Source organism: Giraffa tippelskirchi, chromosome 14, assembly GCF_054371585.1.
Source record: "Giraffa tippelskirchi isolate mGirTip1 chromosome 14, T2T-mGirTip1v1.2.pri, whole genome shotgun sequence".
Lineage (NCBI taxonomy): Eukaryota > Metazoa > Chordata > Mammalia > Artiodactyla > Giraffidae > Giraffa > Giraffa tippelskirchi.
Genome location: NC_137288.1, coordinates 38,981,442 through 39,006,459, shown reverse-complemented (window position 1 = coordinate 39,006,459; position 25,018 = coordinate 38,981,442). Strand labels below are relative to the sequence as shown.

Sequence of the window (25,018 nt, the reverse complement as noted above, 5' to 3'; positions counted from 1 at the left end):
GCATCCAAGAATAATTTCAACACGTATTCCCACATATTGAAATATGGAGAGATAAACCATATCTCTAAAGTAAATCAGATTTTTCAAAATCAAAGTTTTGATTAATAATTAATCAAGGCTAACTTGGAATATAATTGGATAGATGATCATGTTGACCTTTCACATCTCGGTCTCTCCTTTCTATGATTTTCTTTTTACTAATTCTTGACTTGCCTCATTCTTTCACCAGATTAGTATCCCAACCCCATTGTTGCCAGCCCTACTTAATCTTATTTCATACTATTTACTATTCAGAGAGAATTTAAGTCAACTGTTGCTTCAGTTGGAGCTACTGGTATTTTTCATCAGTATGAAAAGTAAGAATATCGTTCTGGTAAAGGATTTCAGGTATCAGAGAGGACACACATGTGGTATTTTAAAGTGTAAGAAGAGTGTTCCCATGAAATTATAATATATAGATCCACTTTGCCTATAGCCCTGTATGTGAGGTTGGCCTGAGGAACAATATATAGACACATACAATCATATACATATATACATATATTCATTGAAATTTTATATTTGAGGAAATAAAAGCCAAGTAAAAGTATTAGTGCAAGGAAGTATTAATTTTAAATAATTTTGTCATTATATTTTTAAACCATATGTATGTGTACGTATTTGTGCTTAAATATACATATGTGTATACATATATACGTAGCCTGCCAGGCTCCTCTGTCCATGGAATTCTCCAGGCAAGAATACTGGAGTAGGTTGCCATTTCCTTCTCCAGTATGTATATATATATATATATAGATATAAATTTGTAGAGAATGTCCAAATACATATTTATAACTAACAAAAAGATTTTTGCAGTGGATCAATATGAAGACATGAAGTAATAATCTTATTATAAGAAAATAGATTATCTTCTCATAGAAAACTGTTTATAAGCTTTATAAGACATACATTTTCTTTCTGCAATTTCACTGACAGGAAGACATAAACACTATTTTAATTCTCTGGATATAGAACACCTTTACTTATTACATAAAATCATCCTAAAATCTTGACTTGGAAATTCTTTTCCACAAGTGCTATACTTCACTATTAGCTGAGCATCCTTTGCCCAAAGCATCTGTGTGTGAGCTAAATTCAAGGAAAACCTTCAGACTACCACAGTTTTAACTGGTCTGAACCTAATGGTGTGAGATGCTTAAAGCATCCTAGGTTAATCTGGGCATCAAAGTGTTTGTCCTCGATTTTCCTCTGTTACTACCAAAGAGAGAGAATGTTCGAGAAAGAACCTAAAACCAATCATCCCTCTTTGAAAATAGGAAAATGTAACAAAGTCATAGACTTGTGAGGTTAAAAACATTTTAAGTCATCTAACATAATTAAACTCATTTTATAGATCAGAGAATTCAAAGGAACTTCAGTGAGTTCTCACAGTGAAATAATAACAGACCCTGAAATCAAAAACTAGGCTTCCTGAACCCCAAACCAACTATTTTTATTTTTTTAATTGCACCATGTGAGTACTAAGGAGGTTAACATCTATGACATCAAATTATCAAAGCAAAATATAAAAAGAAAGAACAGCTATAAGAATCCAGTGAAGATGTAAATAACTATACTAGCAACTTTAATAAGCAAGTTAGCAAAGTCATCCTTTATGGTTCAGCTCACTTCCTTTCAACTTTATTGCAAGAGGTAATTCTCTGCTGGCTCAGCAATAAGGAATCTGTCTGCAATGCAGGAGACACAGGAGACATGGGTTTGATCCCTCAGTCGGGAAGATCCCCAGGAGGAGGAAATGGAAACCCATTTCAGGATTTTTGCCTGGGGAATCCCATGAACAGAGCAGCCTGGCAGACTACAGTCCAAAGAATCACAAAGTCGAACATAACCAGGCAACAACAAACACACAAACAACAACTTCCATATTGCAAGTCTAGGAGACATCAAGAATGCCACATTTAAGGGCCAAATAAAGTGAAGCACTATTGTTTTTCCTCACGTGAAAGCAAGTGTTTAGGATGGAGAACATGTGATACAAGTTTCTTTAAAGTTATTTCAGTATTTTCACTCTAAATTGGGAGTAGTAAAACAGTACTTTAAAAAGAAGAGATAAATAAGAGCTTAAAAAATTGTATACTCAGTGGATGTTCAATACCTTCCTACATAAAACCTAGTAGAAATATCTACACTGATTTTAGTTTTATTAGAGTCTACACTGCATATCCTCCCTTGGAGCTGGGGATAATGATAAACCCACATAATAATAAAATGAAATAAAGTATAAAAGCAAAACATGGTACAAAGCTTGAATAACTGTTATCTGCCTTTATAATTCATTGCTATATGGGCAACACCACAAACTCCTATATTGTTGTTGTTGTTGTTTAGTCGCTAAGTCATTTCCAACTCTTTTGCAATCCCATGGCTTTCTGTCTATGAGACTTGACTGGCAAGAATCCTGGAATGGGTTGCCATTTCCTTCTCCAGGGCATCTTCCTTACCCAGGGATCGAACTCACATCTTCTGCTTAGCAGGTGGATTCGTTACCACTGAGCCACCTAGGAAGCCTATAATATCAGACTCCTATAAGTAAGTGTTAGTCTCTCAGTCGTGCCTGACTCTTTGCGACCCCATAGACTGCAAGCCACCAGGCTCCTCTGTCCATGAGATTTTCCAGGCAAGGATACTGGAGTGGGTTGCCATTTCCTTCTCCAGGGCATCTTCCCAACTCAGGGATTGAACCCGGGTCTCCTGCAGTGCAGACAGATTCTTTACTGACTGAGCTACAAGGGAAGCCTTGTCAAACTCCTATAATACCTTGTAAATTACACATTGATTGGATCTGATGGGATTATATGTATCCAACTAAGTAGATATGAGCCCAATGTCATCTCACAATGATCTGAGTAAAAACTCAATCTCTCAAATGATGTATATAAACATTTAATAGAGCATATTTTGCTCTTCAATGTTGTCTTACCAATTCTACTGCTTTCTGGAACTTCAAAATTATAAATTGCTTCTGTGAAAATAGGGTGGTTGTCATTTTCATCCTCCACTCGGATGGGCAGTGGAAGAGGGAAGTCTGCTGAATATCCGTCTGCAGTTGAAGCATAGGCAATCAGCTGTAAAACAGTGAAAAGCAAACTGAATAGTCCATTTTGAAAGATTCCAGCAAGAAAGAATTCTATGTTTTATCTACTACCTTCTCTGCAAATCTTTTCAGTAATAAATCATTCCAAAAATTTCTATTTAATACTTCTTTATCAAAGCATTGAAGGTAGAAGGACTTTAATTATTAATATTATGGTTCAAAGTATTCAGTGTTTGGTAGAAGTGGCTACACTTCAAATAAAAACTAGGTCAGAATACAGTGTGTCAGATAATACTCAGGCCATTAGACTAAGGAATTAAATGTGAATATAGCAGGGTGGATTATAGTCCTAATTCTCCCCATAATCATAAAATCATATACGGAGAAACAAGTCACTTCACTGCAGTGGGAAAAATCCCAACTACATCATCTAAATAAAGCAAAGATTACCAAATTTTGTCACTACTAAGCCCCTTTATTATTTTACCTCATAGACCACATATTTGTAAGAGGTTTTCTCACAAAACCTCTACATTTACTTCTGCGTTACTGATTAACCAAAAGCAGTGTAAAGACAAATAGAATATATTTCTCTTCAGCGTGTGATTACAACACAGAGTTGAAAAATTTCCAGTCAAAAGCAAAGTGTCACATGGTGACCATCAGTCATGTTTTACTTACCCATCATCTCTTCCTTTTTCTTTTAGGAAGAGAAACCCTCTTTTCTATGGGGAAATCAGCCCCCCTGCACCACAGGAATAATTACATGACCCCAGAGTATTTATCATATCATGCTGAAAATTGTCTGAATTATTACACTGAAAATTAAGCGACTTATTCCGCATTGATGTAAGCTCATCCTTATCAGTATACTGACTTATTGTGCCTTGTTTGGGTTTGGTCTCCCACTTTTGCAATATTATGTAGTTCCCAGATATCGTCAGATAATCATACATGCTGAAGAAAGACCAAGAGAGGAAAAAAGAAAAAGGAGTAAAAGAGGGACATTGGAAGAAGACTCTTCCAATCAACTGTGGCCATGTCCTAGAGAGAGGAGAAAGGACCATGACCAGAGAGAGAAGGAAAACCTCAGAAGCAAAACTGACTTCCAGAAATTTGCTGGAATTTACATCCAAATGCAATTAAATATCTTGGCTTCATTTTAGGCTTACCTAACAGAAGTTGAGATAAAGACCAGATCAAGCATCCCAAAATATTATACAGTCTATTTCCTCTGTCTTTAAGATGCCCTCTAAAAAGAGAATGCAGAAGACAGGAAAGAGTAGATGGAGTATCAGAAGAAACATAGTTTAATCACTTAAAAGTCATGTGTATCAATAAAGCTCCTACATCAAAAACATCATATTCTTCACGATCCACAGGCTGGGTACAATACAGATTTCCAGTGTCTCTTTCTATGAAAAACAAATTTAAAGGTTCTTTGTCAACTCCACGCCCACTTATTGAGTAGAAGATGGTATAGTTCTGTGCAGCATCAGATTGAACCTAAAAGGAAAAAGCATATGTAAAAAATTTTTCATTAAAATGCTGCTTTTTAAATACAACTTATATGTTTACATTTTTTATTTTAAAAAGATTATTTTAAGAATAATCACCTTTGTCACTTCATCAACATGCAAAATGGTAACAAATTATGATAATTTGGCAAAAGATTTTTTAAAAGCTCCCAAATTTAATGACGACAATGTTCAACATAAATAGTAACCAAAGAAAATCTAATTGAAAACAAAAAGGCATAGTTTCCCATCTAGTGACTTGGCAAAGGTAGAAAAAAACAATACTACCCATTGTGGGCAGGGATGAAGCCAATAGGGACTCTCATATCCTGATGAAAGGAATGTCAATTGGAATGTTTCTTAGGGAGATGAATTAACAAAACTGAAAAGAATGACAATAAACAGAGAAGACTCTTCCTGGCAGAGGAAACAGGAAGTGCAAAGTGATCAGACCGGGGTTATGTCTGGAGTGTTCAAGGAGGGCATTGCGATTGGAGTAGAGAGAAATAAGGGGAAAGAAAGTCGTAGATGACAATGAATGCAGTAACAGGGCCATGGCATATAAGAGATTCCAAGGATGTTGACTTTTTCTTGGAGTCAGACTGAGAGCCGTTGGAGAATTTAGATAAGGGTAGTATCCAATTTATGGAGTTCTGGTGGCTCAGTGGTAAAGAATCCCCCTGCCAATGCAGGAGATGTGAGTTCCATCCCTGGGTCAGAAAGATTCCCTGGAGAAGAAAACGGCAACCCACTCCAGTATTCTTGCCTGGGAAATCTCATCTCATGGACTGAGGAGCCTGGAGGGTAACAGTCCATGGCATCTCACCGAGTCGGACATGATTAAGCGACTAAACAACAGTATCCAATTTATATTTTGGAAGACTAATTCCTGCTGTTCTGTTAAGATTAGACTTGAGTGAGAAGTAAGGGAAGAAACAGGAAGGGCATTTAAAAGTTACTGCTAAAAAAAAGTAACTGTAAGAATTCAGGAGAGAGAATTGTTTGTTAGACTAACAAGGCAGCAGCAGCAGTTGTGAAAAGCAGTTAGATTCTGAATAGAATTTGAAGATACAGCCAGCAGGATTTGGCAATGGATTGGCTGTGTGGTGTGAAGAGTGAAGTTAGGGATGTCACTAAGTCAGAGAATGTTATTATTCCCTTATGTCTACTTTGCCCATCTTCCTTACTGTCAGAACTTACAGCTGAGCATAAGATTGTCCAGAAGAAAGACTTTTCTGTCTCCCTTGCCATTAAGTATGATCATAAAAAAGGGGATCAATGGGATTTAGCAAAAAAAATAATACTGGGCTGGCCAAAAATGTTTGTTAGGGTTTTCCATAACATCTCATGGAAAACCTCAAATGAACTTTTTGGCCAACCAAACACGGGTGAGATTCAAACTGTGCTCTAGAAAAGCGGAGGTTTGTGTTACCTCATTTGGACACAAGGTTGAGCCATCTTGAACCTGCGAGGATGGCAAAGCTTACAAAGGAAGAAGCCTGGGTCCCTGGTGATTTCTCAAATTAGAATCTCTTTGCTGGATCACACTTTGACACGAAATGACTAAATCTCTGTCATACTTTATCCCCTATAATTTAAGATCATGGTAAAATGCAGCTAGATTCTTATCCTATAATAATAAAGGAATTAAATTTTTAACTGTAAAGAATGGTTGGATATGGTAAATTGGGGCTCAACATCTATTTCATCTGGAGAAAGAAATGGCAACCCACTCCAGTATTCTTGCCTGGAGAATCCCATGGACAGAGGAGCCTAGCAGGCTACAGTCCATTGGGTCGCACAGAGTGGGACACAACTGAAGCGACTTGGCACGAATGCAGTAAATCCCTATGTATTAATTCCTTAAAGAGAAGTATGCTCTCCACAATAAAACCTTACCAAACAGACTCTACTGTGGTAACAACTGAAGGGATGGAGCTGCCATTAATTGAGATGGGAGGACATTTTTTATAAGAAAATCCAAATGTTTGATTTTTATATGTTAAGTTTGATGGGTCTACTTAACTTCCAGGTGGAAATCTTAATTAGGCATTTTGGGCTGGAGATATGAAGTTTTAAGTTTACGTATAAAGAGTACTTAAAGCAACAAAGCTGGAGCAATGAGAAGCTTAAAGCAATGAGATCACTGAGAACATGAATATAAATAAACATGAGACAAGGTTCATAGGTGAGCTCTCCGAAGTTTAGGACTGAGGGCTTGGGGTGATGGGGAATAGGGGGAAGTGGGGGTGAGGATGAACTAGCAAGACATACTAAGAAGGAGTGGCCAGCAATGTAAGTGGAAAACTGGGTGAATGTTGTCCTGAATGAAGAAAGGGAGAGGTCGGCTAAGTCAAATGGACACACACATCAAGGAAATGAGGACTGAGAGGTGGTGACTGGTTTAACAGTACTAAGGCCATAATTACCTCTAATCAGTATAACTTTGGTAATCAGAAATCAATTTCTTAATAGGCCTCATCAGTGCTTAAAGTACAATTACCTAAAAGAAGAAACAAAGGGACAGCACTGGGTAGAGTTTTCTACAAGCAAGAAAGACACGAGAAGCACAGTTAAAAACGGAAATAAGTAGGACACAGGTCGCACCATTAGCATTAAACATTGACCAGAGAAATAGAAATTTAAAGGAGAAAGGCAAGCTCCATGCCGTAGCTCTGCCTCAGTCATTATTTTCATTGCATATTTATAATTTATTTTCATTTATGAAAAGTAAATCTGACTCTGCTTTAAAAAGACTTGTTTTTAGGAAGAAGTTAAACTACCCAGCAGAGCACACGTGGCCCATTCCGGTTGGATGCTACCTGCCTTTCTGCTTTAAAAAGACTTGTTTTTAGGAAGAAGTTAAACTACCCAGCAGAGCACACATGGCCCATTCCGGTTGGATGCTACCTGCCTTTCTGCCCATCTCCCTGTTCCACTCCCATCATACACAGGAAGACTAAGCTCTTGAGAGCTCCTATGAGGAACCATGCTTGCTTTCACCTCTGTCCCTCTTTCTTCTTCTGCAATAATTTACCTGCATGACACTCTCCCATCCTTCAGCACCGAGCTTAGTTGCCTCCCCCTCTAAGTCTCTTTTTGGTTTTCACCACATGTCATCTCAGGACATGGTGCTCACCTCATGAATTCTCAGATCACCCCAATCCATTCCCATATCAGCACTCATCACTCAATGTTACAATTATCTGCCTACTTCTATCTTCCTCACTAAATTAATAAACTACATGAGAGCAAGTGTTAGTCACTCAGTCATATACAACTCTTCGTGACCCCATGAACTGTAGCCGTCCAGGCTCCTCTGTCCATGGGATTCTCCAGGCAAGGATACTGGAGTAGGTAGCCATTCCCTTCTCCAAGGGATCTCCCTGACCCATGGATCAAACCAACATCACACTGCAGACAGATTCTTTACTGTGTGAGCCACCAGGGAAGGTCATGAGAGCAAAGGCCATGCCATGCTAAGTCACTTCAGTTGTGTCCAACTCTGTGTGACCCTACGGACTGTAGCCCACCAGGCTCCTCTGTTCATGGGATTCTCCAGGCAAGAATACTGGAGTGGGCTGCCATGCCCTTCTCCAAGGGACCTTCCCAACCCAAGGATCAAACCCATGTCTCTTAACTCTCCTACATTGGCAGGCAGTTTCTTTACTACTAGCTCCATCTGGGAAGTCCAAATGACTAAATGTATTCCCAGCTTAAGTACTTAGAGCAGTGCTTTCCACAGGACAGAGTAGGTGCTCAATAGCTAGCTGCTAAATGAATGACTAAACTAATAAAAATCATTTAATGGCTATAGAGTCTTTATCATATTACAATTATTAGATTTTAGTGATGTTCTAGTTTTTCTCATTATTAATTTTTTAGTGATTTTACTCTTCATGAATATCTTCAAATCTGTTGATTTTTAAATGTTTAAAGAGTTATTAAAACCTGAATAAAATAGACTCTTGGAACTAAAGCAGTCCCGGTCAGAAGCAATGGAATACCTACCTGTTGAAGAAACAAGGGGAAAGGTCCCAGGGAATTCTCCTGCATCGAGCAGGGGATAGGCGCCCACCTCCTTTTGGAACGCCTGAGAACAGTTTCTTTGGTGTGTCTTTTCCTCAATACCTGAATCGAGAGAAAGGCAATTGACAATTTTAAACAAAAAGCATCACAACCTACTTCATTGTAAAACAGTAGATGGACCAGTCTCCAGAATGTCCATGCTGAACCTAAAGACTAGATAATACGGTCTTCTCTGAATTAGGTTAAAAAAATGTAACCAGACTTTAAAGGTTTCATGAACCAAAGAATTTCACTTTGTATACATTTCTATATTAATCCTGACCAAACTTTCAGATTAGGAAAACCATCACTGTACTTTCAGTTCTTTCTGTTCTGTCCCCAAATGAAACAGAGAATGCATCCTCTTTCTAACAATCTACAGACAGCTCTTACTTGTTCTTTCTGCTAAAACCTCATACTCTCAGGTGAACCAGAGTGAGATAATGCGTTTTCTTCATTGTCTGAACACTCTAACTGCACTGTCCAATATGAAGCCACAAGCCATGTGTGACCATTTAAGTTAATTAGAATGAAGTAAAATATATATTCCATCCTTCAGTTGCACTAGTCACATGGTAATTGTCAGTAGTCATTAATTAATTAATGTTGGGTGACCATATCACACAGTGCAGATTATAGAACATTTCCATCATTGTTGAAAGTTCTACTGGAGTTTTTAGTGATTCCCGTTTCATTTCATGGTATAGTAAGGAAGATGCGGTATTTCCTGAGGATTAGTTAATAATCCATTAAGAAACTATTAAAGTGCTAAGCAGGCATTTAATAATTTAAATAACTTTTTCATTAATATAATACACTTCACACTGATTAGTTGTAATTCACTGCAGCCTTCCTCTTGATGTAGAATCTAGAACTACAGCGAATAATCCCTGGGTGATGGCGGATACCATTCAGACACATACACACACCAGGATTTCCGTTCTACTTTAACATCAGAATGAATGTGGCACTTGAAACCAACCTCTTATTCGCCGGAACGACTGCACTTGGTCTTAATTTAACCTGCACCTACTGACTCCGGGTCAGGGGTAACAAGAACAGAGGCAACAGAAGGAACTGACTCATACCCTTAAGCAACTATGGGTAGGTTGTTGCACTAATAAAAAATTCCCAACAATAGAGGGATTACCAAACTGACACAGGCAAGCAAAAGCAAGTAGACTTTGGAGGTGGAAGAAGCCTTCACAGAGAGGTGCCATTAGATTTAATAAATTCAGATCCAAAATCAATGTCTAATCGATGTCAAGAAGGGAAGAGGAGGGAGAAAAGGAGAGAGGGAGGAAGGAAAAGCAAACAGAAAGGGGAAAAAAGAAGAGGAAAATAAAGCTTTTTTATCCTTTGTCTTCTTTGCAATTTTTAATGAGAGCATTTAAATGAGAAGAAAAACACGTCTGAAAATATCAATGGACTTTGAATACCTTCTTCTGATATTCCAGGAGCACAAGAATCTCTTTCTGTGCCTGTTTCTTTGTGTCAGAGAGCCGTATGGTGAAAGACCTCTTCTCATCAGACAACACAACAGCGTGGGCTGTGTATACTGACCCATCTTCTAGAACTCTGAAATCAGGATCACTGGACTGGACTTGATCTACAGACCTGAGGCACTCTTTCAAATTAACTGTAAGTAACAATTTTCAAATTGTAAAGTAAGAAACATATGTAAAAAAGGGGTAAAAAATGTTATAATAATGTATACAATCTTCTTCAAAACCCTGAAGTGGAATGAAATGAACCAATCACTCTACATTTAGCAATTATCTTAACCAGCCTCTTTACATGTATTTTTTAAAACTGATCATTCTTTTTCTGTTAAAAATGATAATTCTGGATTGCATATTTGTTTAAATAAGATACTTAAAACTTTTATATCCTTCTAAAAGGCTTATGAAATGATCTTCCTATTGAAGTCACATGCATGTTGCCATCATGACAAAGCTGAACTACACACCCCCACACACACCTGGATAAACAAACAGAAGAATTTTTCTTAACAATATAATAAGTCTTCTAAGATACACCTGTCTTCAGCCAGAAATTATACCCATGAACCCAAAGAGTGAGAGAGTATATGAGTTTGGCAAATAGTCAAATAAGAAAAATCTTTAAATTCTTGCTGCCCCACCCCAACCTCACTAACTCCCCTGGGGACCACAGTTCTCTATGTGTTCTTGTTCCTTGCTTTCTGGGGCTTCCCACTGAAATTCTGAAATTCTTCTGTCCCTGGGAATTTTCCCAAGTGCAAAGTTATAAAATACAAGTCTCATACCAGTGTCTCACAATTATACCTAAAAGTATCAAATGCATCCCATTCTTCCACTATCTGCCTTAACAGAAACCAAACTGATAGACTCATAACCACTTAAGTAATATCCTCTCAAAGAATTCATATGTTACCCATGTGCAGTGTTTTCACTTTAATTCAAATCTGTCACAGATGGAAACGTTAAGTCAAAAAAAAAAAAAAGAAAACTAAACATCTTTAGAAGTGATAACATATTTCCCTTCTGTTCACATTTTTAACAGAGTGATAACCTCTGGTCCATTTCCCTAGAGGAACACCCCTAACTTTTCTTTACATCCTTTCTTTTCTTCTTTCCCAGGAATTTGAAAAAGTAAATTTGGTATCTCTGGGACAAGCTGTATCTCTCAATAAAATCATGATATTTTCCTCCAATATTCCCTGTACCATGGAGAAATTCCATTTGAACAGAGCTGCCCAGCTGTTGGGAAAGTTTGAGGTTCCCCAACTTCTCAGTGGCCAAATGAATGATTAAACCCAATTTTGAAAAGAACAGCACACAGTGTTATTATTTCCCACTGCAGCCACAGCACTGATAAAAATTCTGCTCTGACTCTCTGAGTTCCTTACCTATGTCTCTCAAATGCTTGGAAACCTGGAGTAATGAAAGGGCTACATTCTACATATAATTATGCACATAATTTTTACTGTTAAAACATAAATGACTACAAAAGCATGGATTAGAGCATTTGCCTTAGAATCGATGGCAGAATTCTATAGAGTTATAAAGAACAGAACATATATTTTAACATATCTTGAATTATATCTAATTATATATATGTTCAGGCTAATTCCAAAAGCAAAGATTGGATAATATGCTCTTTCCAGCATAAGTAAATCACATTTCTGTTTTAAAAACATTGTTTTGAAAGTGCTCACCTCTGCCAATCATTTTGTCTGCCTCTAGTTTGGAAGGTAGATTAAATATCTCCTTTTTGCAGGCTTCACAAGCAAAACTGAAGACCTAAGGAAAAAATGGTCACATTAATACAGTATAGAATAGAGAACAAAGTTTTAGATATGCAAAATAAATAAGTCCTAGAGATCTGCTGTATAGCATAATGCCTACAGTTAACAATATTGTATTGTATACTAAAATTTTTGCTAAGAGGGTAAAACTTAAGTGTTCTTACCAAAATAAAATAATAACAATAAGTGAAGAAGGCAAGAGAAAACTTGGAGGTAATGGATATGTTTATGGCATAGAGGGTGATGATCTTGCAGGTACATACTTATCGCCAAGTTCATCAAGTGGTGTGCTTTGAATATGCACGGCTTTTTTGTGTGTCCATTTCACCTCAATAAAGTAGTTTTTTTTTTTAAAAGAATTAAGAACAAAGCCATATGATCATCTCAATAGGTACAAGCAATTGACAAAATCCAACACTGATTTACAATTAAAAATTTTCAACAAACTAGGAATAGAAGAGAAGTTGCTCAACATGATAAAAAGCATCTAAGAAAAACATCATGATTAACAGAGAAAGACTGAATTCTTTCCTCTGACATAAGGAACAAGATGCCTGCTCTCACCACTTCTATTCAACATTGTACTGGAGCTTCTATCTTCTAGCCAGGGCAGTGATACACACACAGACACACACACACACACACACACACACAATAAAAGGCACCCAGATTGGGAAAGAAGAAGCAAAATAGTTTCTATTTTCAAATAATATGATCTTGTATTACACATAGAAAATCCTAAGGAATCCACTAAAAGACTATCAAAAATAATAAATCGTTTCAGCAAGGCTGCAGAATATAAGGTTAACATACGAAAACTGGTTGCATTCCTGTCCACTAGCAATGAAAAGAATCTGAAACAAAAATAAGCAAACAATTTCATTTAGAATAGAAAATCCATCTTCATAGATCAAAACACATTTTCCCAAAATTCATCTGACAGATTCAAGGCACTCCCTATCACAATCCCAAATAGTTTTCCTGCAGAAATTGAAAATCAGTCCTTGAGAAAATGCAGGGCACTGAAAGACCCAAATTAACTTGAGAAAGAACAAAGTTTAAAATTTTCCCAATTTCAAAACTTACTACAAAAATACAATAATCAAGGCAGAGTGGTACTAGCATGAGGATAAACATATAGATGAATGAAATAGAACTGAAATTCTATAAACAGGCCTTTATGTTTTTAAAAATACATTATTGGTCTGGTTTGCTGCCATTTATTTCAATATTTCAAATACATGACCATAAAGGAAATCAGGCTCCCACTTTTTCTTCATACCATCTTCATAAAATGAGTTAGGGAGAGTTCCAGGTTTTTTTCCTATTCTTTGAAACAATTTATAAAAGGTAGAAGTTATCTGTCCCATATATTTATGGAAGAATTCACCTATTACACAGGTCTAGGCTTGATGGATATGAGGATGTGTGTAAGCTGAGACATTTGGCTTCTAATTTTGTCTTTATAAGTCTATTTAGAATTTGTACACCTCCTCAAGTCAGTGTTGGCAATTTGTATCTTGTGGAAAATTGCCTATTTTGTCTCTTTTCAGATTAACTAGAATAATATATAAATATTATTATCTGTTTTTTAAAACATCTGTCCTCTCCATAAACGTGCCTGTTTTTATTCCTAATATTGTTTTATCTATGTCTTTTCTATTTTTCACTTGTGCAATTGTAGCAGGTTGGTCTGTACTTTCAAATAATAGTGTTTGGTTTTGTTAATCTTCTACATTATTTGTTTCATTTTTTAAAAAACTGTTCCTCTTAGATATATTCTCACTACACATGTATATTAATAAAAAATAAAAGAAACACTAGGGCACTTGCCTTAAAGTTATAGTTTGCCTTAAATTTATAAAGTTTTAGAAATAAAACATTACTATTATTTTCGAAGTTCTATTTAACTCTCCCCAAATGCATTTTCTTCTCTGATGGAGGAACCTCTCCAAATTCAAGTAAACTCTAACGGATGACTTTTTTCTTGGTAAATCATTTACTTCCCCATTTCCGCTTAATTGTATCCCATGTGTATGTACCCCTAAAGAAGACTGGTTCATTTTATCAATTTTAAGCTTTACATATATATAGTCATACGCTAATTGTAAGCAACTTGATTTCTTTGCACAAATTATGTTGTGTAATTTATCCATGCTGAATATATAGCAGCAGGTCATTCAACTTTGTCTTTGTATAATAAACATCACTGGAAATGATGTACAATTAATTCAAGGGGAAAAGTATGCTACAAAGGAAAATGCTATTTTAATTCCTTTTGATGAACCCTTTTAGCAAATGATAGATTAACCATGTCCAAGTACATACCATTTATAATACAGAATAGATAAAGTAGATGGTCAGACAGCAGTAATACAGGAAGAGAGCAGTTCCTTGAGGAGCAGAATACTGGCAAAGTTGGCAAGAGAGGTGAAAAGAATGAGTTTTGCCTGGCGTATATTGAATTTTATATTCCTGTGGGAAATCTAGTGGAAGCAGAGTGGCTTCACTGATGGCTCAGTGGTAAACAATTCACCTGTAATGCTGGAGACTCAGGAGATGCAGGTTCGATCCCTGGGTCAGGAAGATTCCCCCTAAAGGAAATGGCAACCCACTCTAGTATTCTTGCCTGGAGAATCCCACAGACAGAGGAGCCTGGTGGGCTACAGCCCAAAAGATCACAAAGAGTCTGACATCACACACACACACACACACACACAGAAAATATAAGGAGAAAGGTCCAGAAGACAGCTGGATAGATAGACCTATACTTAAGGGCAACTCAAGGCCAGAAATACAAATTGAGGAGTCAGCAGCAGCTGGACAGTGGTTGAAATTATGGCACAAATCGAATTTCCGGGGAGAGAGTGAGTGAAAGTCATTCAGTCGTGTCTGACTCTGCAACCCCATGGACTATACAGTCCATGGAATTCTCCAGGCCAGAATACTGGAGTGAATAGCCTTTCCCTTCTCCAAGGGATCTTCCCAACCCAGGGATCAACCCAGATCTGCATTGCAGGAGGATTCTTTACCAGCTGAGCCACAAGGGAAGCCCAAGAATACTGGAGTGGGTAGCCTATCTCTTCTCCAGGGGATCTTCCTGACCCAGGAATCCAATCAGGGTTTCCTGTATTGCAAGCAGATTTTTTTTTTTAACCATCTGAGCTATCAGGGACGCTCTAATATAAGGGATGGATATTGCAAAGGATGATATTCACATATAAATTTCAGTTATGCTAAGTTTCCTGAAATATAAAAAAATGTAATGCTATGTTAGTGAGACTTGGACATATTACTGAAAACAAAGTAAAAAAAACCATTAGATGACAAACTTTTAAGGTATTTTAAGAATAACTGGTGACTGCCCAATGAAAAATACAAGATAGAAAGAGAATTTTTTTAATGTTAATGAATTCTGGATTGACTGAGTTATAAAAGAATTTCTTTTAATGAGGAACACTCTAGAACAACTTTAAATATCTGATTGACAGAACCTAGAGTTGTAAGCAACTTTAAAATGTAACAAATTAAGTTTTTTAAAAAAAAATAAAAAGTATAGTCTAGTTTGGGAAAAATAAATTGCTTTGTTTCATTTCATAGTCCTGTCCAAATTTAATTAATCGTATCATAGAAAGCTTATCATACAAATCATCAAATCCTCATGGAACTGTCTAATGCCAAGAGAGAATGAAAACTAATGGTGTACCTGCCAGTGTTTCACTTTTGTACTATTGCTCAATTTTAGAGTGAATGCGCAAGGTAAGCTTTCTAAAATGACACCTTTCTCAACAGAGGGAAAATGAAGCCAAAGAACAGGAGTTTACAGAATATCTGAAAATAAAGGATACCTTCTTGAACATAACGATCACAGAATTTTCAATTCATCATTTCTCCTGTGGACACTGGCTGTCTCCAAGAGAGAAATCTTACCTTTCAAACTCTTATCACCTTGAATTGTAAGATTTACCTTTCTATATTCTCAGTGCTTTGATGAGTCTACTAAATTTCTTTCTATCCAAACTCCGTAAGATGGGATCCTAGTTAAATGGGAAGTATAATTAGCCACAGGTCACCAGAGATACCATATATGGCATGGCAACTGTCACAAGGATTACAACAGGACCAAAAAATGTGCATGGTTTACACGTATTTAGTGACTCAGAAAGTACAGCAGAATATAGCTGTATCTCAGTATGAACACCAATAACCTTCTTTGAAGAAGGTAAATAAAGATGCACTGATATAAATAAATACAACTCTGACTTCCTAAGCACACAGTTTAGAAATAAGCTAGTTCTCCTCCTTTATTTGTCCTAAGCCTTTTTTCCCCTCCAATGTAAAAGATAATATAAAGTATTATACTCACTTTTATTTTAAAAAGGTGAATATGTCAAATGGTATCAAGAACAACAATAACCAAAATGTCTGAGAAAGGAGTCATATTATTCTCATTATTTAATACTATACATTCTGGGAAAAGACGCAACACACAGGCTGTCAACACCGGTTGCAGATAGAATTCCACACACTTCAAGGGGAGAGTATATTATAAAGCAAAATGCTATTTTAATTTCTTTTGAAGAGCCCTTTTAGCAAATGATAGATGAACCATGTCCAAGTACATACCATTTATAATATAGAATAAAGGAATTCCCAAAGTGGATTTGATATGGCAAACAACATTAAATACACATGGAAAAGGATCTCATTATTTATAACAGAGGAGAAGACATCTGAGCAACTGAGCTAATGTGAATTAGTTTTCAGCATTCCTGACAGTTTGTGTTACATCAAAAGGAGAAACATTTTAAGAGACACTCAGTTCTTTCAATAATAATAGGAAGATCTGACACGGTTCTTTTCTAGATTCTCCCTCTCCTTTCTTCCCTTTTCCTCCCCCTTTCTTTGTATATGTGTAAGGAAACATGATTAGGATTTGCAGTTAATTGTAGCAGTTTAGTGGCTTCCCTGGTGGCTCAGATGGTAAAGAACCTGTCTGCAATGCAGGGGACCTGGGTTCGATCCCTGGGTTGGGAAGATCCCCTGAAGAAGGGCAAGGCAACCCACTCCAGTATTCTTGCCTGGAGAATCCCCATGGACAGAGAAGCCTGGTGGGGTTGCAAAGAGTCGGACACAACTGAGCCACTAAGCACATTAAGTAGCAGTTTAGAGTACACACAAAGTATACTGAGGCTAGAAGGGTGGAACAGGGATGCAGATTCAGGAGGAGAAAAGTGAAAGAGGGAAGAGGGTAGATCCCACAAACTATGGGGCAGTGGTGTGGGAAAGTGAACACGTCAAAATTTTCAGTTTTGTGTTAAAGACTTGCTTTGAAGGGTTCTCACTTCAAACAAGGGATTGTCTTTGAGAGCTCCGTTAAGGGTTCCATAAAATGAAAATTGCATTTCCAAAATGCTATGCCCTTAATATTAAACTGAAAAGTGGAAAGGCCCTAGGAGTCCAAAGGAAATACAGACATAAGATGGTCACCAAGAAGTCTTGGGACTTCCCTGGTGGTCCACTGGTTAAGACTCCTCTTCCAATGCAGCCGGTGTGGGCTTCATCCCTGGTCAGGGGAGCCAGGATACCATTTAATCTAATCTTTAGGAAATTCTTATAAAAAATAATCCTAAACAAGAAGATCGTATACTAAAGCTGATGTTATCTCTATTTAGATATACAGGCACCTTCTTGTCTTGCCACACCCCAACACCCGACCCGCCACCCCCTGCCACCCAGACGGTTCCTCCAATTCCACGCCCTCCCCTCCAGCGAATACAGGGGAAATCTTGGGAACCCAGCACCTCCACAGTTTCTTCTCTCCGTTCCCGAATTCCTTTCTCAGAGAAACCACAGAACACTAAATTCAGCTTTTAAACAGATTAGCTGGAAACGCTTTGAAATGTGTCAGAAAAGAGCACACTCTGAGAGCAGTTCTCATGTGTAAAGAGTCCTGTCATCAGCTCTTTTTTTTTTTTTTTTGGAATAGCTGCCAGGGAGATCGACGTGCCCATTTATACGATGCTTTGTCCATAAACATATCTTCGATCATAGCTACCAATCCTTTATTCATAACTCGATGATTCAAACAGAGGACAAAGCTTGCACCCACTCGCCCTGCTTGGGGGCAGAAGAGCACCAAGAATCCAACCAGCCAGAGTCGACCTGCTCCCGAGCCAGGCTGGTCCCTCTCGCCACCTGAGGGCACGCGCGGGGAAGTCGAGGGTCCGAGGCTCCTTTCCAGAGCACGCCTAGAACGCAGCTCAGCGGAATAGCACCATCAGGGTTCCCCACGTTTTGCTTTGTGTCTCCCGAGTTCGAGAATCGTCCCAAACTTCCTCTCCGGGTGAATCTCTTCTTGGGTCTTAGATATCCCGCGCACAAAAGACCCCAGGCTGGGTTCTAAGCCTGTGCAGTCCTTCCTGGACCCGGACAAAGTACCACCCAACCCTACTCTCCTACCCCAACACTCCTCTCAGCCTGATTCTATCCGCTCTGCCCCACCCTACCCCACTCCCCCATCACACCACCGAACCCCAACCTCCAACCCTAATTCAGCCGTCCACCTCCTGGTGCCCCAGGTACACTGCCTCCGGCCGGGTGGCTCGCGGAGGTGGACCACTCCGGTGAGTTGCTGAATAGCCATCAAACGAGGCAAAACCTGGAAGCTGCTTTTCAGGGGTAACTCAACCCCGGGACCCAGGGACACCGCTCCAACCCCCCCACCCACCAATGTCCCCATCCCAGGGGACCCCGGAGTGAGGGGCAACCCCTGTAACTCACTCCGTGTCCGACTCTTTGCAACAAACACCACGGACTGTAGCCCACAAGGCTCCTCTGTCCATGGAATTCTCCAGGCAAGAATACTGGAGTGGGTTGCCATTGCCTTCTCCAGGGAATTTTCCCGACTCCGTGATCGATCCCGGGTCTCCTGCATTGCAGGCATTTACCCGTCTGAGCCACCAGTAACGCCCTGTAACTCACTCAGGGATCCTCAGGAACCTAACCAAACACTCTTCTTCCCTCATTACCCAAAGCCACCCCCATCACTAGGAGCCAAGAAAGGAGCACGAACCCCAACCCGGACCACTCGCGGCTGCGCAAAAGGGAGCCCAGGAAAGGCAGAGCCCAACCCATGTTCAAACAATCGAATAAGTCCCAGATAAAAACCTCGGTCCGGGTGCGTCCCACTAGGACGCTTTTCCGCTCCTCATCCCTCCGAGCCCGAATTTGGTTCGTCCGTGCCCCGCAAGATTGAGCAGAGGCGCGGACGTCCCCTTTCGGTCCGCTTCGCCTGCATCGGTTCCCCGCAGGACAATGGCCCATCCACTACCACTCCCTGCTCCATCCCGACGCTGGGTAGGTCCCACCGCACCCGGGCTCCACTCACCAAGAGGGTCAGGAGCAGCTCCCTGCACAGGACTCTGCGCAGGGAGCTCCGGGGCCGGGGCGCAGCCATCGGGGCGCGGGGCCGGGGCCGGGAGGATGTGGACACCGGGCGGGATGCAGGAGACCAGAAGCCGCCGAGGTGCAGGGGCGCCGCGGGTGAGCTGCTGTCTGCTGCTCGTTAAGTCTCCCGGGCCTCTTTCAGGCTTGTCTTGCCCGAGAGCGTGTTCGCTCCTGAGACGCGATTGGACTCCGGAGACGCCGAGCCGCCCCTCCTTGTTATTTCTCAAGTTTTATCACCACGAGAGCCGCCGGGGGAGCTGCCCGAGCCTGCCCTTCGACTTCTCGGCGGCCCGGCAGGGTGTTCGCTCGCGGGAAAGCCGTCCAGGCCACCCCCTCTCGGCCTGCTCTCCCACGCCCCGCACCCGGCGGCTGCCCCGCCTTCCGCTCTGACTCCTGGGGCGTCCTCCTCGCAGACGCCGCTCGGCGCATTCCCACTGCAGAACCCCAAACCGCCTTCAGGGAATCCCTGCCCCAACACGGGCGCTCCTGGGTGCCAGGAACACCGTTGTCACTGGACCGGCGAATCCTCCCTTCAGCTTCTGATCAAACGCTGAGCGAAGTCTCCTAGTTAATGCAAAATATATGTATTCTTTCCAAACTTGATTCCCTCGATAAGATAAAGGACTGAAGAGAAATTATCGCCAGTGGCACGAATAAGCTGACACTGGGTACATCAGAAATTGAAAGCAAATAAAGGAAATGCTGACATCTCAACCATTTTCACGCACCCCAAATGCGAGGGATTAAGCTCAGAGCTTTCATGTCCAGCAGATGGTGTGGCCTTATTTGAACCTTGTAAGAAGGAATTTGTTCTTCTTATATGAAACTATTGATTTGAGGAAGTACCTGGTAATTGTACTAAGATGCAGTTTTTCAGTTCGTGGTCAAAGAAAAATTCACCACACAAAAGCTTCTAGTCTAAAATGAGGCTTCCAGATTGAGTAACATTTAACAAACGTTCATCAGGGCCAAGAGTTGCACAGGCACTGCAGGAAAGAAAACAATCCAGATCCCCCCCCAAACCAATGCAAAGTCTAGAAGGGATTAAAGATAATGATCATAGCCCAGTATGCTAAACCTTTCAATAAAGAGGTAGCTTATAACATTAGGGTGTGCATGCCAAGTCGCTTCAGTCATGTCCAATTCTTTGCAACCCTATGGACTGTAGTCTGCCAGGCTTCTCAATCCATGGAATTCTCCAGGCACAAATACTGGAGTGGGTAACCATTCCCTTCTCCCTTCTTGGGGATCTTCCCAACCCAGGGATTGAACTGAGTCTCTTATGTCTCCTGCATTGGCAATCAGGTTCTTTACCACTAACGCCACCTGAGAAGCCCCCTAACATTAGGTCACATCCCTTTATTTCTCTCTAGACTGAGTATTCGGAGAAGGCAATGGCACCCCACTCCAGTACTCTTGCCTGGAAAATCCCATGGACGGAGAAGCCTGACAGGCTACAGTCCATGGGGTCGCTAAGAGTCGGACACGACTGAGCGACTTCACTTTCACTTTTCCCGTTCATGCACTGGAGAAGGAAATGGCAACCCACTCCAGTATTCTTGCCTGGAGAATCCCAGGGACGGCGGAGGCTGGTGGGCTGCCATCTCTGGGGTCACACAGAGTCGAACACAACTGAAGCGACTTAGCAGCAGCAGCAGCAGCAGACTGAGTATTGTGTTCTCTAAGCCTCCACCTACTAGACTCAGGATGAACTCCCTCTTGGACATGTGTTGTTGCTTCTCAAAGTCTGTGCACAAATTCCAAGGTCAGGATTCTCAGGCAGTGCAGATTAATCAGAGAAGTCACTCTGACCTTCATTCATCCCATGCTGGTCACCCTCAAGAGGCTACTTGTTTAAGTCGTGGGTTTTCCTAAAGTCTCAGGCTTTCCTGAACTACTAGGCCTAAGCTCTCAGGACACAGACACTAAGCTCAGTCTCCTAGTCCTATCTCTGAGGCATCCAAGGCTCCCATGCACTCAACAGAGACTTTGTCTCACCTCTGGAGGCCTCTGTATGGAGGAGCTCTTCCAATCTCAGAGAAACTTCTCCACACTTCACTCCAACTATTTTCATCTCCCACCCTCCAGACCTTCACCCTCACCATGACCTCAAGAGAGAGCCTCTCAAAGTGTTTTCTGGCCTCAGGTAGACTTTAAAACCACAGAAGGCAATGGCACCCCACTCCAGTACTCTTGCCTGGAAAATCCCATGGACGGAGGAGCCTGGTAGGCTACAGTCCTACAGTCCATGAGGTCGCTAAGAGTCAGACAGGACTGAGCGACTTCAATTCCACTTTTCCCTTTCATGCATTGGAGAAGGAAATGGCAACCCACTCCAGTATTCTTGCCTGGAGAACCCCAGGGACGGCGGAGCCTGGTGGACTGCTGTCTATGGGGTCACACAGAGTCGGACACGACTGAAGCGACTTAGCAGCAGCAGCAGCAGACTTTAAAACATAAGCCAGGACGAATGGATAAGGAAGCTGTGGTACATATACATAATGGAATATTACTCAGCCATTAAAAAAATACATTTGAATCGGTTCTACTGAGATGGATGAAACTGGAGCCCATTATACGGAGTGAAGTAAGCCAGAAAGAAAAACAACAATACAGTATACTAATGCATATATTTGGAATTTGAAAGATGGTAATGATAACCCTATATGCGAGACAGAATAAGAGACACAGATGCATAGAACAATTTTATGGACTCTGAGGGAGAAGGTGAGGGTGGGACGTTCTGGGAGAATAGCATTGAAACATGTATATTATCATATGTGAAACAGAACACCATTCCATGTTCGATGCATGAGACAAAGGCTCAGGGCCAGGGCAATGGGATGACCCAGAGGGATGGGATGGGGAGGGAGGTGGGTGGGGGGTCCAGGAAGGGGAACACATGTAAACTCATGGCTGATTCATGTCAATGTATGGCAAAAACTATTACAATATTGTAAAGTAATTAGCCCCCAACTAAAATAAATAAATTTATTAAAAAATAAATAAATAAACAAATAAATAAATAAAACATAAGCCAGGACCATAGCTCTCATCACAAAGGAAATCTACTGGCCCCTTGATTTTTAACCCTCAGCCTCCAGGGCTAAATAATGCTTAAGATAAGAACCAACAGAGAACAGGGGAAGGGTAGGAGCATGTTTGGGGTTAAGGCTGTAGAACTAACCCTAGTGGAACTCTGGAGAATCTTATGAGGGCTTCCCACATCAAGGAAACAGAAAGAAGTTTCTTCAGAACCATGGATGGAAGAACTCCTGAGCTGAGAATTAGGTTAGAAAGATAGTCTCCTAACAAACCAGGCTGAGGAGTTGAATTTCATCCTGGAAGAGATGGAGAGCCAGCCACTCAGTCTGTAAAATGATCACTTTGGGTGAGTTAAATGCGCTCACTAACTTCATTAATGAACCTCTTTCTGCCATTATGTGGGTTTTCCTTGTTGTTGTAGTTGTTCAGGTGCTAAGTCATGTCCCCATGGACTGTAGCGCCCCAGGCTTCCCTGTCCTTCACCATCTCCTACAGTTTGCTCAAACTCATGTCCATTGAGTCAGTGATGCCATCCAACCATCTCATCCTCTGTCATCCACTTCTCCTCCTACCTTCAATCTTTCCCAGCATCAGGGTCTTTCAGTGCTTTCAGCTTTGTCCACTAGAGTCTGACCTGATTCCTACTCTCTTCTATGTGACTAAAACCATAAGATAGCTATTGTATACTGTATAATTAAGCCGATTGTTAAACCTACTGATTATATGACAGCTACTCTGAGCTTTCATGCCTAGCTTCTACAAAATAAAAGTTATAGGGATTTATTCTAGAAATGCTGAAAGAAAGCATATGGGTGATATTATATGCCTGTATTATAAAATTCAGGTGCAATATGAATACTGAATAATTTCTATATGGAGTATTAGTAACTATCTTGGAATTTCCTGTTTTTCTAAGGCATATATCTGTCCATCATGTGTATATTAGCCTAGTCCCAATAAAAAGCAATGCATTTTTATAATTTAGAAATGAATCTTCATGGGCAGTTATGATTATAACATAACTATGACTTGAAGATAAACTGAAACTGCTTTTATTTTTCCTATGAAAATTATAATCGTAAATGAGATTATTGAAAATATATTTAAAATATGAGCTTTGGTTTGAGTATGGTTAGACCCATATGCCTTCTATAACAGCATTAATTTAAAATCATCACGAGACATTGTAAACCGTAAAGAGTTATTCTGAAATATCTTTATTTCAACACCCTACCCCAAATTGCAAAGTCAGTTGGAAGTCACTACTATAAAAGAATAATGTGCAAAAAATGGAAAAGAAATGTTAGTTTTCCTTGTTATCTTCTTAGTTTGAAGAGTGAGAGCAATAATTAAATAGATCAAAAATGGAAGGTGAGCTTACACTAACATAAAACGTCAGAGATCCAGGTGAACTGTCGAATTTTCAGTAGAAAGCAAATTTAAGATCATTAGGAAGAGTCCTCCATAGCTAGGATAACTCTCTAGCCACAGAAAGGATAATGACCCTAGGATCTGGGAGCTGACACCTGGCCCACTGAGAAGGCTGCCTTGCACAACTCCACATCCACAGGTGCTGGTTTCACACACCCACTCATCTCAGTGGTTTAAATAGGCAGTGACACCCCAAATGTGGGTCTCCTCACATATCCCTGTAAAACACAGCCAGAACAACTGTGTGATGGTTGGCACAAATTTGTAAGGGAAGAAATATTTCTGAAAAGCAGACATTAAAACTGAGTGAAAGTTTCACATTGAATAGCCCTGCTAGTGACACAAATGAGCTCTGCCTGAAACATTAGCTCTGAGGCATTTGTAGAATATTGTTTAGGATAAATAGTCACCGTGATAAACAGAATCCAAACAAATTGCTTATTGGAGCAACAGTGAGGAATACTGTACAAATATGTATTCAAGTGCCAAGAGCCTTCCCAGACTTAATTTTTAGAAATTAACTCCCCAGGATTAGCTCCCCTTAACGTGGGCTTCCCAAGTGGTTCAGTGGTAAAGAACCCATCTGCCAGTATAGGACACATAGGAGACGTGGGTTTGATCCCTGTGTCAGGAAGATCCTCTGGAGGAGGGCGTGGCAACCCACTCCAGTATTCTTGCCTGGAGAATCCCATGGACGGAGGAACCTGGAAGGCTATAGTCCATGGGGTCACAAAGAGTCGGACATGATTGAGCATGCAGGAATGCACCCCTTAATGTGTACACTTGCTGTTTTGGAGAAGGCTCCTCCCTGGTGCTTGGGAGCTGGAGAGTTGGATTGTCTCATCCTTGCTGCCCCTTGCCTCCAAGGGTAATAAGCTCTGCCACTGCCATGCCAGCTTCGAGGAGAGGACTCTGCTTTCTTGTTACCACATTTCCCAAAGTGTGACTGAAGTCTTCCACTAAATTCCCAGAGCATCACTAAGAAGAGCTTGATTTTGGCGGTCTTTTAAAAAGACTACTGGAGACAGTTGAAGTCGAGAGTAAGCTATAATATTTCACTGCTGCTCAGGTCAAGAGCCATCCCAGGGTCTCTGTCTGCCTCCCTCCCTTCCTGTCTTCCCCATG

General features: G+C 40.3%; 1 protein-coding gene across 2 annotated transcripts in view; it reads right to left on the bottom strand.

Annotated features, from left to right (window-relative positions):
• Nucleotides 1-19,496, bottom strand: part of LOC145533831 (desmocollin-3) — a 51,008-nt gene extending 31,512 nt beyond the window's left edge. For both annotated transcript variants that reach the window (XM_081561168.1, XM_081561169.1), the window contains exons 1-6: nt 19,359-19,496; nt 11,879-11,963; nt 10,119-10,318; nt 8,623-8,742; nt 4,445-4,600; nt 2,981-3,125 (exon numbers count right to left, since the gene is read on the bottom strand). In XM_081561168.1, coding sequence (XP_081417294.1) covers nt 2,981-3,125; nt 4,445-4,600; nt 8,623-8,742; nt 10,119-10,318; nt 11,879-11,963; nt 19,359-19,427 — 775 coding nt within the window. In that variant the 5' untranslated portion in view covers nt 19,428-19,496. The remainder of the gene's footprint in view (nt 1-2,980; nt 3,126-4,444; nt 4,601-8,622; nt 8,743-10,118; nt 10,319-11,878; nt 11,964-19,358) is intronic.
• Between the last annotated feature and the right edge of the window lie 5,522 nt (nt 19,497-25,018).